The sequence below is a fragment of the Acanthochromis polyacanthus genome, chromosome 6 (genome assembly GCF_021347895.1).
Source record: "Acanthochromis polyacanthus isolate Apoly-LR-REF ecotype Palm Island chromosome 6, KAUST_Apoly_ChrSc, whole genome shotgun sequence".
Lineage (NCBI taxonomy): Eukaryota > Metazoa > Chordata > Actinopteri > Pomacentridae > Acanthochromis > Acanthochromis polyacanthus.
In genome coordinates this window covers 12,384,330-12,401,257 of record NC_067118.1, presented here as the reverse complement: position 1 = coordinate 12,401,257, position 16,928 = coordinate 12,384,330, and the positions used below count along the sequence as shown (strand labels likewise).

General features: G+C 39.1%; 1 protein-coding gene and 1 long non-coding RNA gene across 2 annotated transcripts in view; one reads left to right on the top strand and one right to left on the bottom strand.

Moving 5' to 3' along the window:
• Positions 1-16,928, bottom strand: part of LOC127534393 (uncharacterized) — a 238,381-nt gene that overhangs the window by 22,312 nt on the left and 199,141 nt on the right. The gene's annotated exons all lie outside the window — the stretch shown is intronic.
• Positions 1-16,928, top strand: part of vps13d (vacuolar protein sorting 13 homolog D) — a 167,526-nt gene that overhangs the window by 72,253 nt on the left and 78,345 nt on the right. Inside the window, 6 exon segments of the mRNA XM_051949338.1 lie at positions 47-136; positions 784-924; positions 1,079-1,204; positions 1,843-1,917; positions 11,782-11,884; positions 14,466-14,618. Of these exon segments, the coding sequence (XP_051805298.1) occupies positions 47-136; positions 784-924; positions 1,079-1,204; positions 1,843-1,917; positions 11,782-11,884; positions 14,466-14,618 (688 nt within the window).

The window sequence follows — 16,928 nt, the reverse complement described above, 5'->3', positions numbered from 1 at the left end:
CAGCAACATGATAACAATCATAATTCCTTTGTCTTTGTTATTGAAGGACTTTATGTTCTTCAGCGCATTGGTTCCACTCAGGAAGGTAATGCCAGTTTCACTCTATCTGGTGACTACTACAACAGAGAACTGTCAGGTAATAAAACTTCCTTACAGCATTTTGCATATCTTTAATGTTTACATGATGTATTGTACACTGTCTAGTTGGTCTTTCTGGCAATGAAAGCAGTTTAACTTCATGTTTGTTCAGACCTTGCAAAACCCAAAATGTTGTTTTTGTTTCCAACTAAAAGATGTTGAATGGGGAATGTGTGAAATTGAGTGCTGTCACTTTAGTTGGTACTGTATTAAAACTAGAACTGAAACCATTTAATATTATTTTGTAATTTAATATGCTGTTGAGATTATTATGTATAGCTTGATTGGACCTGAAAACAAACTGCAGTGGATTAACAGAGAAGGAAACATTGCTTTTTATGAATGACATTTGTCTCAGTTTAAAGCTGTAGAATGGTTATCATCAAGACCAGTTATGGCTGACTTCTTGGGGAGTTCTTAAACAGGGATATTATTTTTTTTGAGTCTTTTAAGCATGAATTTGTTGACTTTATGTACATATGAATTGGCTTTTTTATTGTGTGTGTGTGTGTGTGTGTGTGTGTGTGTGTGTGTGTGTGTGTGTGTGTGTGTGTGTGTGTGTGTGTGTGTGTGTGTGTGTGTGTGTGTGTGTGTGTGTGTGTGTGTGTGTGTGTGTGTGTGTGTGTGTGTGTGTTTGACTGTCAGGCTGGGAGCCCTTCATTGAGCCCTGGCCCTGCTTCCTGTCCTGGCAGCAGCAGGCTGCCGGCCGTCTCCACCCTCCACGTCTCAAGATGGAGATTCGAGCCAAGCAGAGATTGGATGTCAACATTACTTCTGTCCTGCTGGGTAAGTAAATGAGGAAATATCTTTTACTTCTCAACATGAACAGCCAACTGAATAATGTTTTGGTTGTTAACACATTAAAGTAGTTTCCAATTATGGTATTAAACTTGTCATATAGACCAGAAATGTTGAAAATGCCTTTATCTGGTCATTCTAGAACAATACAACACCACCAAGAGCTCCTGGATAGCTGACTACTGTAGTGAGGAAGAACAGACTTCTCAGTCTTCACCCCCTCTTGCCTGGATAGGCTCCTCAGTTGACCCACCGAGCTTTGGACAGAGTGAGTTCCAGTGACACAAATACATCACTAGAGAGTGGATAACTTCTTCATAAAGTAATTAGATTTATTTTTGGTTTAAAAAAATTAAAAACAAAAAATTGTTTCTATCAAAAAAGATAACAGTGATTCAAATGTCTTTGTAGTTAAAAACACACCAGTACTATTTAGAACTACCATGTAAATATGGCAACATAAGGTGTGATTCTTGCAGTTATTTGTGTATCAACGCATTCAAAAGAGACGAGGTTGTTGTTGTCGCCTGATGGGTTTCTTGGTTTTGAAAAAACAGGTTTTAGCTGCTATATTTTAGGTATTTATAATTTTTTATAGTTTTTTGGCATTTGCAAAAAAGAGCTAATGACATAGGTAGTGCCAATGAAATTAATCACAAAACCTTCCACCTATCCACCAGGTTCCTCTGATTCCTCAGTTAAATTGGAAAACAATGAACATATGTTGTTTGAGAGGATGATTTGAAGTGAAGCATGAGTTGCACTGTTCATTAAAATTTTGGTTTGCAGAGAAGTGCTGCTGTGCCACCACAGTGTTCTGTTTAATGGTGATGAACCTTTAACCCTTTAATATTTTTCCTCTGCATGTGTCTCTGTTGTGCAGTAACTGTCTCTCTCTACTGTTAGGTGCACCTCTTGCTCACCTTAGAACTAGGAGCACAGCCAGCTTGGCATGCCTCGAACAACAGATTCATTCCAGAGGTACAGTTCAGAGTTTAGCTGCCCAGACAACCTCCTTCAGCAGTACACTCGGTATTCATATCTCATTCAGTCCTCAAGTGTTGTTCCCTAGAGCATCTTGCAATGTAATGAATACACACCAATCAGCCACAATACTAAAACCTTGGACAAATGAAGTTGTTACATTACAGTGCAATGTTCTTCTGGGAAACATGAGATCCTGGCACAAACGTGAAACGAGAAAGTCAAAACAAGTAAAGAGATCAACTGAAAATCCTACCCTCTACAGTCTGAGTCCAGCTTCTTCTTTCTTTCTCACTTTCCCTTCTTTCTACTAGTGCTATCTAAAGGTTTAAAATGCCCCAAAATAATTTTCAAAAATCTGATGTGTGTTTTTAGCCTTTTAATGAATATGAAAAAGCAGCAAACTGCAAAGAAAAAAATACAATGAACAAGAATGCTGGATGCTTGTCTAATTATTGCTCTGGATAATTGACCAGTGCCTAAACAAGGAGCATAAACACTCGAAGACAGAAATATTAAACAAACATTCTTTTTGGCAATCAGCGTCATTAAATGCAGTCTATGGCACTGAATCAAACTGCTTTGCAACAAAGGGAAAGAGGAAAAAAGAACATGCATGCATAGAGATCCAAAATTACAAATAATAAGGGAGTTAATCAAGTCTATGAATTAACCTTGTGTCATCATTGCTTTCCATTTTGACTAAACAGCATGATTTGTTTATGTTTTCCACTGCATGGCCAGTATTTGTGAATGCATTGTCAAATTCACTTGATGTTATGGCACAGTAGTCTTCTATGATGATTGTAGCCTGTTGAATCTTGTATCTTTTGGACAGATCTTTTGATAGACTTAACTTTTTCATCTGCTAAATATAAAATGAACGGATAACACTGACTGTGGAAAAATAAATCCTAAACACGGGGGTTAACCTTTTGGCAGTCGTTTGTAAAGAAGTCGATGCAGAGTGATTTATGACATCGACTTATTCACGGAATTTTGTGTATTGAAGCAAAATTTACAGTGAAGTCTCAATGTGATAATACAAGCTTTCTCCGTCAAGCAAATAATAAATACTGTGATGGTAAAGTTATGCATACATTTAAGTAATGAATTTAAAAATAGTGTATTCTGCACTTTTATTTTTTAAGTATTGCGAAATGAACAAAAATAGAGTAACATTCGGTTGCAAACACTTTAAATAAAGTGCTTTTTTAACAGCAGTTTTCCCTTTACTGTGTAAAGCAGTTAAAATATTTCTTTCAAATTTCAACCTAAACATTAATGTAATCAAACCAAAGCTATTTGCCACTGCAAGGGCATGAATGTTGTACACACGTGGACAAAATTGTTGGTACCCCTCGGTTAATGAAAGAAAAACCCACAATGGTCACAGAAATAACTTGAATCTGACAAAAGTAATACTAAATAAAAATTCTATGAAATTTGAACTGTGGTTGAACAGAATTATTTTAAAAGATAAACTCACGAAACAGGCCTGGACAAAAATGACGGTACCCTTAACTTAATATTTTGTTGCACAACCTTTAGAGGTGATCACTGCAATCAAATGATTTCTGTAACTGTCAATGAGAATTCTGCACCTCTCAGCAGGTATTTTGGCCCACTCCTCATGAGCAGGCTGCTCCAGTTGTCTAAGGTTTAAAGGGTGCGTTCTCCACACGGCATGTTTCAGCTCCTTCCACAGATGTTCAATAGGATGTAGATCAGGGCTCATAAAAGGCCACTTCAGAATAGTCCAATGTTTTCCTCTTAGCCATTCTTGGGTGTTTCTGGCTGTGTGTTTTGGGTCATTATCCTGTTGCAAGACCCATGACCTGTGACTAAGACCAAGCTTTCTGACACTGGGAGGCATATTTCTCTCTAGAATACCTTGATAGTCATGAGATTTCATTGTACCCTGCGCAGATTCGAGACACCCTGTGCCCGATGCAGCAAAGCAGCCCCAGGACACAACAGAGCCTCCTCCATGTTTCACAGGAGGGGGTGTGCTTTTCTTGATATGCTTTATTTTTGTGTCTGTGAACATAGAGCTGATGTGCCTTGCCTAAAAGTTCCAGTTTTGTCTTGTCTGTCCATAGGACATTCTCCCGGATGCTTTGTGGCTTGTCAACATGCAGTTTGGCAAATTCCAGTGTGACTTTTTTATTGTTTGCTTTCAGCAATGGTGTCCTCCTTGGTCATCTCCCATGAAGTCCACTTTGGCTTAAATGACGACAGATAATGGATCTTAAATTTCTGAATAATATGTGCAATTGTTGTCACAGGAACATCAAGCTGCTTGGAGATGGTCTCATAGCCTTTACCTTTAACATGCTTGTCTATAATTTTCTTTTTAATCTCCTGAGACAGCTCTCTCTTTCGCTTCCTCTGGTCCATATTTAGTGTTGTACACACCATGTCACCAAACAGCACAGTGACTACTTGTAACCCTTGTAGAATTTCTGGATATGTTTGTAAGGATTTAAATTGTTTTCTCCACCAAATAATGAAATGTTACGGTAAATGGGGTTAAAATTACTTTGTGCAAAATTATTAAATGGTAAATGGTTGTATTTATATAGCGCTTTTATCCAAAGCGCTTTACATGATACGTCACATTCACCCATATTAAGTAGTCTAACTAGTTTTTGGCCAGTGAAATATTTGAGTTAGCCTAAAAATAATAATGCAGCATCTGAAACATCTCTTGCTGCAGACAAGAAAAACCTCATAAGGTAATCAAGGGAATTATTTTAGCTCAATAATGATTGTGAGTAGAATTTTGGTAGCTGGAATCAAATACAAGTTAGGGACCAAAATGTGAACAATAAACAATTGAGTCAACTGGATTTAGTTACTAAAACATTTATTTACTGTCTGTCAACTAAGAGCACAGCAAACACAACAAGCAGAAAACACTAACACAAAACAAACAATAAGCAGAATGTGAATGACAGGGAAGGAAAGGAATAGAGTATAATATTACGACGCAATATTGGGAGAATATTACGTTATAATATGGTGCTCTGGGAGGAAGGAATTAGAAGACCACACCTGAAAGCAGCCATAACTTTTAGGAAATGCCAATATGAAAATTTGCCAAATGAATGGATTTAGGGAATCTAAGAATTTAGAGGAATGCACCAAGTATTCAGTGATTGAAAAGTACTGGCATGCCCGTGATGATGATGATGAAGGTGACGACGATGCGTCCGGTCCGGTCGGCCTGTGGAAGCGGGTCGGAACAACAGTGGACAGAGTGGAGCCTCAGAGTGATGGATAGCAAGTCGACTTCAAAATTCAGGAGAACTCTAAATGGTGGTTTCAGATGTGGTCTTTTAAAGCGTGCCTTTGCATATCATTAACTCAGCAGGGGTCTGGTACATCCCCTGTCAGGGGGGCTGAGGTTCAGATGTCCCTCACAGAGTTACATTTTCAACTAATTTCTATAACTTTCCAAAATATTAAAATTTTTGAACATGGTTTATCTAGGAGCATTACTGATAGCTGATTAAAATGGTACCAAACATGCTCATATGTGATCAGCAGACATGGTAAAATTATGACATTGATACTAATCAGGAGGAATAAAATATTAAAAGTAAGGCAAGAGGTAGATTAATCACAAAGTCATTGAAAAGTTCACTTGTTCGGTGAAATGGATGTACATAAAAGGAGTTTTTTCCAGAATTGGGGGATGATTGTCTTTGTTAGTTTTGAGGTGAGTCCAGAGTTCCTTTGTCTGTGCATGGAATGTCTTTGAAATGGTCCTCCAGGTTTCTGAGCTTCTGGGGTTCAGGAATCAGTCAGAATTTTTATTGCCATCAATTTGGTTCCTTTGAGGCTTGATGGTGCTTGGGAGATTTGAGCCAGTCTCTTGCTGAGACAGGTCCAGTACACATCCTGGAGGTCTGTATTGGGGGGAATCCTTTAAAGTCAGCTCTTGGCCTCGCTTCCTGCTGACTTGGTGCTTCACACATCCATGCCAGACATGTCCCACATCTGGCATGGTATCCTGGTGGGGGGGACTAGTAAAATACTAAACGTTTAATAAATGAGTAGGCTATTAAACGACTAGTCGCGCACATCCCTCGTATTCTTATTTTTTCTGAACAGATACCAGCAGAAACATTTTTCTTTTACCAGGAAGCAGCAGAAACTGTCGATGTTCACTCGCAGCTGTCCCTGTTAGAATGAGGTGAAGTGGTTGAACACAAAAAAGCCCACAGCTGGGACTGACTGTGCAGAAGACTTTTTAGTCTGTGAAGTCCATGTTTGTACTTCTTTTTTGTTTGGCCTTTTTAGGCTTTAATATATAGGACAGTGGAGAGTGATAGGAAACGTGGGGAGAAGAGCAAATGGCCATGGGATGGGCTCGAACCCACGACTGCTGCATCGAGGGCTATAGTCCTGGTTCATATCGACCAACATGCTGTTTAGTGCAGGGGTATTCAACTAAAGTTCAAAGAGGTCCAGTCAGTGAAAATGTATTAAATCAAAGGTCCAGAAAATCTTAATGTCTAACTTGAGTTAGTGTGATACAGTGGGGATGTGTGTGTGTGTGTGTGTGTGTTTATATATATCTATATATGCATGTTTATATATATATATATATATATATATATCTATATAGCAGTCCTTCCAGGATTTCGCGGGCGTTTTTCGTAATTGTTGCGGCCGAAAATGCCTGAATTCGCGGCAACTTTTCTAAAAAAATTGCGATAAAAGTTGTGATGTTTTAAGCTTATTTATTGTGATGAAATTGCGGGAGACAGTGACAACTGCTAAAAAGCTGCATTTTTTCCAACTTGTAGAACATGTTTCAACACTGTAATTGACCATATTTATTCCGAAATTAATTATTTTGCGTTCCAACCCATTTCCACAAAAGCTGGCATACCATGGTAGGAAATTAGCAGCAGCCAGATACTGGTTTAATGTGACGTGGTTGGTAGATTTGTGGCACAAAATGCTAATTTACTATTGAATGAATCATATTCGGACATATCTGTCAGTGGCTTAGAAAGTTAATTTCACATCCTGGCACACACGTGTTCACACACACACGCTCACGGCTTGTCACGTCAACTAACCAGAACAGCAGTGAGAGAGCGCAGTCCTCTTTCTGCATGTGTACATACCGAATCGCGTGGCCTAAATATGTAGCCGGCGACAGGAATTGATGGGACTCAGAGACACCCCCACAATTTAATCAGTAGTTTCTTGTGTCATTTCCGATACGTCCACAGTGGTAGATTTGTTGTAGGATCACAATCATGTGATCGTCAGCAAGCTGTTGAGGTAGCGTTCACTTATTGCCATGGTTACTGTGCCGCTATGAGACGCTGTGCCGCTACCTGAATGGGAAATACTTCACAAATCCGTGGATCCAAACTTTAAGCCGTATCACTGCCGAAGTCTAATCACTTGGTCCTTGTGTCATTTCTGACCGACCCTGAAAACTTCATTTAAATCCCTGAGTCTGTTTTTGAGTGATATGGTAACAGAGGAAGGTTTCACATACGCTGATCGTCACATAACTCCGCCGTCTTTGGTGGAATAAATAATCTAATTTACCTTCATTCTTTCAGTGCTCTAACGGATCTGGATGCAACAGTTTCCTTCATGGTGATTTATGTGGTCCGTTGTCTGATCATTTCAGCCGTTCTAATATGTTTCGTGTTATTTTTAAAAAAAAGGTGTATCAGTCGATGATTTTTTTTCTTTTTTGTATTCCACCACAGTATTGCACAGGTGTAACACAGTTTCACTCTGCTTTGGTGCAGAACATCAGTGAATTAATTGTTTATGACGGTCTTCAGCAGTAATTTTTGTTGGTAAATGAGAGACATTAGTATCGCACATGTCTGCATCTTCAAACCATAAACAGGGAAGTGAATTCGGTAACGTACGTGCATTAGGTTTGCGCTGGGGACTGCTCTGATTGGTGGAACTCACGGGAGGCGGGCCAAAATTGCGGGAAAGTTGCAGTGATTGGACCAAATTGCAAGGCCGTGCAAAATTCGCAGAGATTGGTTGATTTCGTGTGAATTCGCGCGATCGCAACATCGTGAATTCCTGGAAGGACTGATATATATATATATGTGTGTGTGTGTGTGTGTGTGTATAGTTTTTACATGTATATATTGGAATTATGTTTTAGTTAGAATCATTTTTGTTTGTTTTATCAGTCCGATGGTGAACTTTTTGCATCGAAATTTCAGTCATAATGTGCACCAACTAGTGTATATTCTGGTTGATAATGAAGTGACTACTCTATTCTAAACTTTACACTTGGTAGTCAGGCAAATTCTGTTCTCCTGGCAACCACCAAACCCAGACTGGTCCATCAGATTGCCAGACAGAGAAGCGTGATTTGTCACTCCAGAGAACATATCTCCACTCCTCTGAAGTCTAGTGGTGGTGTGCTTTACACCACTGCATCCAATCCCATTGCACTTGGTGATTAATGCTTGGATGCGGCTGCTCGGTTGTTCTTGAGGTAATCTGAAGGCCACACCAAGTTTGGAGGTCTGTAGCTATTGACTCTGCAGAAGGCTGATGATTTCCGCGCCCTGTGCGCCTCAGCATCCGCTGTGATTGTAAGTGGCTTACCACTTTGTAGCTGAGTTGCTGTTGTTCCCAATTGCTTCCACTTTGCTATAATACCACAAACAATTGATTGTGGAATATTTAATATTGAGGAAATTTCATGAATGGACTTACTGCACAAGTGGCTACCCATCACAGCGCCACACTTGAAATCACTGAGCTGCTAAGAGCGACCCATTTTTTTCACAAATATTTGTAGAAGCATGCTGCATGCCTGAGTGCTTGTCTGTCTGTCTGTCTGTGTGTAAATGGGTCATGTCACAAAATTCTAAGAAGGTATACACTTGTCAAGTAAAATGTGTGAAACTTTTGGTCACAGGTGTAACTTTTTGAGTTAAAAATTCTTTAAGAAGTTGGTCTTATGAAGATTTTTGTGTTGTTTTCTTTATGCCAATCTGTGGAGCAGTGTTTGAAGTGCTATAACCTTTTTGCACCATCCTATAACTGGTTGGCATTGATTCTATCAAAGCAAGGTTGTAACACTGAGACATTGAAGACAATGCGTATACATCATTGAGCCTGCAACCTTTTAGGACTCTAACTACATTATTTCTCAAGTTGTGCCACTTCACACATTGTTCCACAAGTTGGTGCGAAGGAAATAATACAAAAATCGACATGACACAAAAAGTAGGGTCCACTCTCTTAAAGAATTTTTACCTCGAAAACTAATGTTACTTGTGACCTCAGATTTTACACACGGTCAACTTAATCGACATTCAACACTGTCATCAGGCGTGGCGCATTCAGGAAATTCAGGTGGAATGACCCACATAAAGGAGTTGTGGCCCTTGTTTCTGGGTGAAGCTGGAAATTTTTTTGACGTGACCTAATATGTGTTTTGGAATACATTTCAAATAGGCAATTATCTTTGTGTACCTATACTTTATAGCTGATTTCACATTCTCCAATGTATAGATATGGATCTTTATGTACTGTATGATCATGTGTACAACATGAAAAATGAGCAGTCAGCGAAATTTAGACAATTAGAACTTATCATTTATAAATTATAAGTTGTTGTTGTAACATTTTTTTCACATCCTCAGTTTTCAATTTGATGCTGCCTCCAAACCTCTCGAGGTACATTAGATACTGTGCAACACTTTTCACAGTCTGACCAGTTGTCCATTTGATGATAAAACGCGTATGTACAGTCCCTGACAAAAGTCTTGTCGCATAAGGATATAGTAACCTTAAATGGCATTTAACTTTATTTCTAATCAATCAGTTGTCACAAAAAATGGTTCATTTTAATGTCAAGGGCTTTCACATTAATAACTGGGTGGAAATTGAACCCGTCATAAAGTGTCCTGATGTTCACGTCTTGGTTAAGCCCATGACATCTGTTTTTGCAAGGACAAAAGTCTTGTCATGTCTTTAAATGATTCAACCAATCACAGATTAGAAGTTCCCCTGTGACAAATACTGTAACTGACACATTCCCAGGTGTGTATAAAAAGAAACACAAGACCTTCATATGAAGCCCAACCTGACCCCAACAGCATGCCAAAGATCCAACCACAGACCAAAGTGCTGATCATCAAGACCCTGAAGACCAAGTCTGCTGCTGAGGTAGCAGACAGCTTCAATGTATCCAAATGTCAAGTAGAGAGGATAAGAAAAAGATCTGAAGAAACTGGTGACGTTTATGACAAGCCCAGGTCAGGCAGACACCTGTTAGAAAAGAGCATTTGTTGCTTCGACAGTCCAGGGCCAGCCCTTTTTCAACTGCAACAGAGTTACATGTGAACTGGTCACCAGAAATCCCTGTATCTACAAGAACAGTTTGTCAAATTCTCTCACGCGTCGTTCTCCATAGTCAAATTAGTGCATAGAAACCAGCATGAAACAGAAGACAACAAAAAAATCGTGTTGCATTTGTCAAGGTCCACAGCTTGCAAGAAGGATGGACAATGAAAAGTGTCAGAAGGTTGATTTTTCTGATGAATCATCCATTGAACTGCATCCCAATCAACGCAAATCCTGCAGAAGCCGCACTGACCCAAGATTCACCAAGAAAACAGTCAAGTTTGGTGAAAAAAAAATCATGGTTAGGGGTTACATCCGGTATGGGGTGTACGAGAGCTCTGCAGAGTGGATGGAAACATCAAGTAGTATCAAGAAGTATCAAGAAATTCTTGCAGCCCATTACATCCCAAACTAGAGGGGGGCGGCATGGCTCAGTGGGTAGAGTGGCCGTCTTGCAACCGAAGGGTTGCTGGTTCGATCCTCGCCCCGTCGTGTTCAAGGTGTCCCTGAGCAAGACACCTAACCCCGAATTGCTCCTGATGGGGTCATGGTTAGCGCCTTGCATGGCAGCTTCCACCATCTGTGTGTGAATGGGTGAATGTGATGTATCATGTAAAACGCTTTGGGTACCTTGCAGGTATAGTAAAGCGCTATATAAATATTTACCATTTATAAGAGAGGGCAGATTCAGCAGCAGAATGGCGTTCCTTCTCATACTTCAACATCAAAGTTCCTGAAAGTAAAGAAGGTCCAGGAGCTCCAGGATTGGCCAGCTCAGTCACCAGACGTGAACATTATTGAGCAGGTCTGGGGTAAAATGAAGGACAAGGCTTGGAAGATGAAACCGAAGAATCTTGATGCACTCTGGGAGCCCTGAAAGACTGTTTTCTTTGCCATTTAAGATGACTTTATCAATAAGTTATTTGAGTCATTGATGAGACGTATGGATGCAGTCCTCCAAGCTCTGGAAGTCATACACAATATTAATTCTTTTTTGCAAGACACCATGACTTAATGTTCTGATGTTTTTATAGCATATTTGTGTATTCAGAATAAAGTATATGTATAATTTCAACATTATTTTTATATGCGACAAGACTTTTGTCCAAGCAAAATCTGACCTTTCTGTCCTAATTAAATGATAAAACTCAATGAATGATACAAAACTTTATTTTGGCATAATAAATATAATCTAGAGGGCTTTGCCATTCATATGAGCCATTTCTGATTCCAATTGATCAACTAGAAGTCCAGTTATTTGGTGTTCCCACAACTTATGAGAAGCGACAAGACTTTTGTCAGAGACTGTACAACTGGTGGACTGCCACTTATAATAATACTTTTTAATGCACCTATGCCATGGCTGTGCTTTAACAGGAGACAAAAGCAAGTGCATGACTGTGCAAAGTGAAAAAACAAAAACTAATTAAGTAATGTAAAGGTCCAAGCACAGCTTTCTTCGCTCTCATTGGGTTTTTATTTCGGTTCCTGCAGGTGTCAAGCTGTCCAAGAGGAGGCAGCCATTTGTGCCATATGCTCTACGTAACCACACAGGATGTACCATGTGTTTTGCCACTCTGACTACAACCCCTACGAGGTGAGTGTAACGATCGCCTTTCACCTACATTTCCAGACTTGCATTTGAGCATGCAAAGTGAGTGCACTGAGTTGGTTGAATCAAGCAGCCAGGTGCATTTGTAATTTTGGAGAAATTCTTCCATCTAGTGTCCTGGGCTGTAAAAGTACATGAGATGGCAGCATGAGACCTTGGAAAGTTGTGTTATACAGTGAACAGCAAAATCAGGTACAACTGTGTACTGTATCTCAAAAATCTTTAATGATTCAAAATTGCTTATTAGAAATGTATTATTTTAAATTTGAATGAAAGGTATTCGGTCTGATTTATTGTTTAAAGCAAACATGTTAGATATTTATCATTGAAAAATACAGGCTCCAGTACACCTTCAGTCTCTGATTTGCTTTAGAGATTTTTTTTTTAAATCACAAAGTATGGACTTTTAGAATTGTGTCTGTGAAATGTTAGATTGATATTGTGGTTCAAACGTGTCTCAAATTTCAAAGCATGTTCATGCTTTGCATGCTGTGAAATTTGACAAAACATGCCAACGTGGGTCAGCCAGCAATCTTTAAAGAAATATTATCACAGGAAGTATTTGATATATCAAGCTGACATTTCACAGATGCCATTTTAAGTGCCCATAATTTATGCTAAAAATGTTACGAGCAAATCTGAGAAATTCTACAGGAATAAACTGTTTCGATTTTTTTTATTTGAGATGGAATGACCCTTTTCTGATTTTGTTTATGAATGCAGAATGTAAATTTAAATAAAAGGAATCAAAAAAATCATCACTTTTCTGTTTTTTTCCTGTTCAGAATGGACCTTGAAGGGCTACTGTTGTGTATACTCAACAGTTCAGCCATACAATACAGGCAGAATTCCATGCATTTTCCTCTTATATCTTAGCATTTAACAAACAAAAATATTTAAACTGAGAGAAGGCTTCTTTTTTTATTATTCTTTTGTCTTTAGGGCTTCCCAGAAATTCCTCTGTGCAGGAAAAACGCAGCTTATATATTTTTTAAAATTATGTTTAGAAATGTGTTGTATAAAATGACAATCAGGCAATCTAAAAAAAATGTCATTCAGAGGTGCATTTAAAAAAACATTTCACTTGTCCTGGATAAGGGGACCAGCCTTAATATTAAGTCCTGCCTCTCATTACTGCAACACAAGTGTGTAAACATGCCATTTCCAGTTAGAGGTGATTGCATAAACAAGAACGTGAACACCGCAGCTTTTGCAGTCTTTGCATGGGGTGTGTCTCATGAGTCATACCTTCACATTGTAAGGAGGGTAAGAAAACACTGAACATTGTTGTTTTTTTCCCAAATTTGGTCTGCTATTGTTAGGGAACTTACTAAAAGTGCATACCAAATTTAGTTGGATATGTACAATGTAATGACAACCGAGAGCACATTTGGCATGTTACACATTTGATGTTATATGGAGTGACCTGGAACTAAAATTCTCTAACTGCAATATCGAAACATCTGTTACACCACCACTTATTTTGCAAAAAAGAAAAAACAAATGGATGTGACAAATTTATGAATGTCAAATTTGACTATTGCCATCTTGGTATTATGAGAGAACAGTGCCAGTGACTGTATAAGCCCTTGTTTTAGCCCTACTGTTTAGTGAAGTATCTCTAAATACATAGTACAGCCGCTGTGTCTAACTCCTGTATGGCGAGTTTGCCAGCTGATGTCTCAGTTATAAAATCAGCAGTTTAGTGGTGCAGAGTAGCAGATTGGAAATGACTATGAAATGACTGTCAGCTAGTATGTAGTGTTAATGGGCTGTGTTTCAGTCACTATTTCATACTTGGTCCATTGTCTGACAGCAGAAACTAAAAATTCTGTAAATGAGAACAGTTTTATTGGCAATTTAGCTCTATTAAAATAAAAGAAGCAAACAGATGTAAACTGAGTTTTGATTCCACTAAAATGCAACAGGTGACATCAAAAACATACAGTCCTTGTTTATTGGTTTAAAGTCAGTCTTAAACTTTTCACCATTTCTGAATGTCTCTCAACATTAGTTTCAACAGAGCTATGATGTTGACATACGAACAAAGCAAGCGGTAACACTAGTGATTTTCCTATTTCTTTGGTGACCTAATAATTAATATTAAAAGTAATCCACTTGATGTTGTTTCTCAGATGCTGAGTGCATGAAGACTCTTTTGTTTACTCTTACACCCAACAGCAGAATATTTAGTGAGCTTTGCTTGTGGCTGAGACATTTTAGAGTTGGCAGAAGGAGCTCTAGCACATAAGCAAACCTGGTGGACTGCAAGACAGCTACTCTTTCAAGATGGCTCACCTGGAAGCAGCAGACAGTGAGAGGGCGTGATTATGCAAAATTGGAGCTGGATGATTATCGGTTCACTAAGTGTTACGTAGCACATGATTATCAGTGGCTTGTAAATTTTTTTGGGGGGGAGGATTAAGGAATAGCAGAAGTAAAAGTCTTAATATCTTAACAGCTTTTAGTTTGAATCTCCAAGTTTATCACAACTAAAACACAACAAAACAGTAAAAGTTGATCTTCATCATATGGGACCTAAAACCTCTTTATACATTTCCCACAGGGTGGCACTGTCTCACAGCAGTAGTGCAGACTCCATCTCAGATGGCCATGGTCCAGGAACTGATGACACTCACAATGTCAGTCAGTGGAGAGAGGTGCTGCCTGGGGAGGAGATTCCTTTTGAATTTGAGGCCAGAGAGAAACTTCGTCACCGGTACCACTCTGATTCACACATATAGTACTTGTGGATTTTATCCAGTGAATATATTTCTATTGAGTTGTTCTCAGTACTTTGATTACATTGATAGCGAAACTTGAGTGCTGTGTTGACTGGCTAACTACATGCCGGTCTGCTTTGCTTAAAAGATGATATGTGTGAGGAATGTGCATGCTAACTCATTGGTATAAGGTTTCTGCATTCCTGTCAGATTTGTCTTCTTTTTAGTTGTCTGTATTTGTTCTTTGCCAATATATTTATAATGTGATGAATCAGTTAGATTGCAGCGATTTGGAGGTGTGCCAATTTGACGAGTGTTGTCCATCATTTCTGTTGGTTTTCTGTAAGTTTTAAATGCTCATAGTCTAAGTACAATATGCAACAGTAATTCTGTATTGAAGCTGCAGACAGACTTGCTATCAAAATTAATAGGAATGAAAGGGAGGCTTATGGGCAAGATGGCCGATGAGTGAACATAGGTGTAACTTGCTGCCGCTGCTTGCCAGTAACTTTTTAGACACATTTTATGGTTTTATGACCTTATCGAACCCTGCAATTGTCCTCAGTTGGAATACTGGAATAATGCATTTTCTCTTCTGGAGAAAAGGCTGGCTACATTGTGAACAAAACCAGGAGTTCACTCTTGCCCGGAAATGTCGAAATGCTCATCTTCCTAGCACATAGCTCTCTCCAGATCAGGGGTCGGCAACCTTTAACACTCAAAGAGCCATTTTGACCCGTTTCCCACAGAAAAGAAAACACTGGGAGCCGCAAAATCCTTTTGACATTTAAAATGAAGACAACACTGCATATATCACTTTTTTACCTCTATGCCCTTGTTAATCAGTCGTGATTAATTAATTACAAAGCCTCTAATTAGATAGATTCATGTTTTTTAATTGTGTCCTTCCACTAATATTTATCTTACTTGGTTAATGTCATTTTTGCTCCTGGACCTCATATGTTACATAATGTTAGCTGGAAATCAATATTTTGCGAATGCCTATTTAACTTGTAAAATGTATTTATCTTAAGCTAATAACTTTTCTCCGGTAAGTCGCTGCCCTATTTTCCAAGACGACACTCCTCTGACTCTCTGACCTGCTGCCTGGACATTGAGCGGTGTTCTTGCGAGCAACGTGTATTATCCTATAGACCTTTTTCCGAAACGTCATCATCGAACGTCACCGCCGGTCACCGGCCCTAGCAACGCGATTCCGCCATTTTAAGAGGGGTATGCTTTGCCTTGACAACCATTACTGTCCCACGTTTCCCTCCCGATTTGAACGACCAAAAGCAGATTTGCCCAAAACCTGCGCTGTTTTTGGCTGTAGTTCTCAGTCATGGAGCAACAAGAACATTTCCTTTTACAGGATTCCGACTGAAAAGGGCCAGAAAAGGACTTTATGGCTCACAGCATTGAGGCGGATAAACAATAATGGGACCACATGGAGCCCACAGTCAAAATGGTCCTATGTTTGCAGTCAGCATTTCGTCAATGGTATGTTGTGTTTCATGAAATTATTACCCCTTAACTGATTTTCTGAAATTATTAATTAATAAGCAACCACTTGCGCTTCAGTGTCCCGCCCGCGGTACACTTTGAGATCTGCATAAGCAATTTGCTAAATGTCTGAAAACTGCAAACACGATTATACAAACACTATACGCCGATGGAAAGCTTAGATTCTCATGAATCTGCCGGTATAAACCACTTTCAGATGTGATTACCACAGCGGATAATATAACCACATTTGTCCGAAAAACAATGAATATCCATCCATCCGTTCTCTATTCACGGCTTCAACGTACACAGCGCGACTCACATTTCCGGGTTCATTATTACACACAGATGAAAATATTCCACAAAAAACGGCCATAATCCAAGCTTGGACATCCAGACGAAACAAGCCAGTAACATATTTTGTCCAAAACATGTCTTGAAGTCGGTATATACTCCACGAATAGGTCGTTTTCAAGGAAATGCACCTCACGATGCGCGTCCAATATTCCCTGTATTTCTCGTCATATTTTTATTTACAAATAGAATATTAGCGATTTTTTTGTACTGAAAATGGCTGGAATTGACTGCAGCTTATGAAGTCTATAATTATCTGAAATGTTGAGGGCTAGCTACTTAGCTTAGGCTAGTGCTAGCTGTGCTTCCCACAAAAAGTCAGGGGTTTTTCTACTCACACTGCTATTTTTAAACACTCCTAAACTCAATACTGAACAAACAAGTCTCCCTTCTCTCCTCCCTTTCGTTCTGCTAACTACTATGCTGTAATCAGCAGCATTGTCCTCATT